Here is a 2,500-nt window from a genome sequence, read left to right on the forward strand (position 1 = left end):
AGGGATAGCAAGGGTTATCAGGAGGGTTCTAAGCACTCGAAAGACTGCTGGAAACTTGTTAATACCTAAGGTTATAGGTAGTAACCCGCTACCCACATAATTACCATCAGGAAAAAGACCGAACCTGAGTCAAGCCTAATGATAATAATAATGGTTTATTTATTTGCCCCAAGGGCAAAGGATGAGGGGGACAATACAGAGACATACGTAAAGTGTGGAGGTTTACATATAATGAAATGATAAAGAAAAGCAAGTATAGACAGTATACACTGAAAAAGAAGGGACATATGCATGGCATACAAAGGTAAAAAAGGGCGGGGTGATGGTAGAAATGTGGCCCTCCTGATACAGGAAGATCTCTAGGGATAATCGAGAACCTCCATTGTCCAAGATTTCCCTGAAACCCCAGGGGCAAGTGTCCTCTCCAGTTTCTTCTCTCCGAGACACAGGTCTACACTGAGAGAGGTACCATCCACGCTTGCCCTTTTCGCAGCTTTCACCCACCTTCCATTAAACTCGCTCAAGGACAGCACTTCCCTCTCCACTCTCAATTTGCTTTTCAAGTGAAACTTGAAGAAGTCAACGAGAGCTTTACCAAAGAGGAATGTATTTGTCCTGATGCCTTTCAGCCTTGTCCACCAAACAACCTCTTTCCCCACAGCCACCAGGCAAAGGAAAACTGGCTTGCCTGCCCGATTGAAGGAGGGCGGCGATGCAATCATCACTACAGACTCGGCCGACAGATTATATATATATATATATATATAGATAGATAGATAGCTAGGTAGATAGATAGATACGCGTGTATATATATTAATTTTCAGCAGTGGGTTCTGAAGTAACGGGAAATTAAGGGTTTTGCGGAAGGAGAAAACGTACCACACAGTTCAAAAACGACCCCGCCATCGTGAGAGCAACATCCCTAACCACAAAGCCGTGTACTTTCACACTACACCAAAATGAAACTACTTAATTTATTTATCAAATAAAATCTCTTTTAATGTTTCTTCCTAAGCAGATTTACAACTCCCAACTCAGTTTTCTTTTGCCTCGCCACATTACATAATTTCAGGGCGGTTCGTAAAGAAGGTTCTTTGTGAATTAGACATTTACAAGCTTTTACTTCTTACTACATAATGTATTCCGTCTAGTTGCTAGACAAGTCTGCAATAGAACTAACTTCAATAAACACGCCATCAAAGGCCAGCTTTGGTAATTTACTATCAATGAAGTCGTAAAGAAATACCGAAGAGACATTAACCTAACATAACAACATATTGTAGACATCTTTACGACTTCTGACACCGTACAATACAAGAAATATGGTTAGATTTCAAGACGGCGAGCTGGAAGAATCGTTAGCAAACCGGGCAAAATGCTTAGTAGCTGTTCATTTGTCTTTACGTACTGAGTTCAAATTCGACAATGTCGACTTTGCCTTTTATTCTTTCGAGATCGATAAAACAAGTTGGACATTGGGGTCGATGTAACCGACTAGGCATCACCCCTGAAATTGCTGGCCTTGTGCCAAATTTTGAAACCGATATTTATAGTTTGCATTAAGGCTGCGAAGGGGAGAGAATCGTTTGCTCGCCGGCAAAACGCTTTACGGCATTTCATCCGTCTTTACGTTCTGAGATCAAATTCTGCCAAGGTCAGATTTGCTTTTCATCCTTTTGGGGTCGACGAAGTAAGTAGCAGTTGAACATTGGGATCAATGCAATCGACTCGTCTCAGCCTCCGAAATTGCTGGCCTTGTGCCAAGATTTGTCACCCACCATCGCCTGACAACCGGTGTTGGTTTGTTTACGTCCCTGTAAGATAGCAGTTTGGTAAAAAAAAAAGAGACCGATAAAATAAGTAACAGCCTTAAAAAATGCTGTGGTCGATTCATTCAACTAAAACTCTTTAAGCTGTGCCCCAGTATGGCCGCAGTCTAATGTCTAAAACAAGTAAAAGATTATATATATATACACATATGATGTAGTGGTACTTACACGCTTCCATAAAATAGTTTTTCGGTTCGTGTTGCTTGCTTTTAATTTGTGCTAACAAGTAATTAAAATCAGTGTAATTTCCTGCCATCAACAACATCCGTGCTCGTTGTGTTCCATTAAAATATCTACAAAATACATAATCACTCAATTAACCATCAATCAATCGATCAATCAAAACAAAAAATCATTAAAAAATCAATACGTTTAACAGAATCATTGAAACATCATTGTCAGGTTCTTTTATGCTCCGAGTTCAAAATTTTAGCTTGGCCAATTTTGCCCTTCATACTTTCAAGGGGTCAACGAAAGCAAGTTCCAGTACCAGTTGGATACTGGGGTTTACTCCACTGATACTGGTGTCTTGTCACTCAGGATTTTTCGGCTAATGAGATTATGGCTGAGAATCTAGAAAGAATTTTCTTAATGCTCTTTGTGGCTTCAGGATTGGTAAATGGGAGAACTAGAATAACAATGACCCATAGTATTGATGTGAGGAGCAACAG

The 2,500-nt window shown here is 40.2% G+C and overlaps 1 protein-coding gene across 1 annotated transcript in view; it reads right to left on the reverse strand.

The window, feature by feature from the left end:
• The window catches only part of LOC115229133 (short transient receptor potential channel 7-like), a gene marked incomplete at its 3' end in the record, with an annotated part of 23,251 nt that extends 21,133 nt beyond the window's left edge, over positions 1 to 2,118 (reverse strand). The window contains exon 1 of the mRNA XM_029799545.1: positions 1,998 to 2,118. Within this exon, the coding sequence (XP_029655405.1) occupies positions 1,998 to 2,094 (97 nt within the window). The remainder of the gene's footprint in view (positions 1 to 1,997) is intronic.
• Positions 2,119 to 2,500: the final 382 nt, after the last annotated feature.

Source organism: Octopus sinensis, unplaced genomic scaffold, assembly GCF_006345805.1.
Source record: "Octopus sinensis unplaced genomic scaffold, ASM634580v1 Contig11974, whole genome shotgun sequence".
NCBI classification, from domain to species: domain Eukaryota; kingdom Metazoa; phylum Mollusca; class Cephalopoda; order Octopoda; family Octopodidae; genus Octopus; species Octopus sinensis.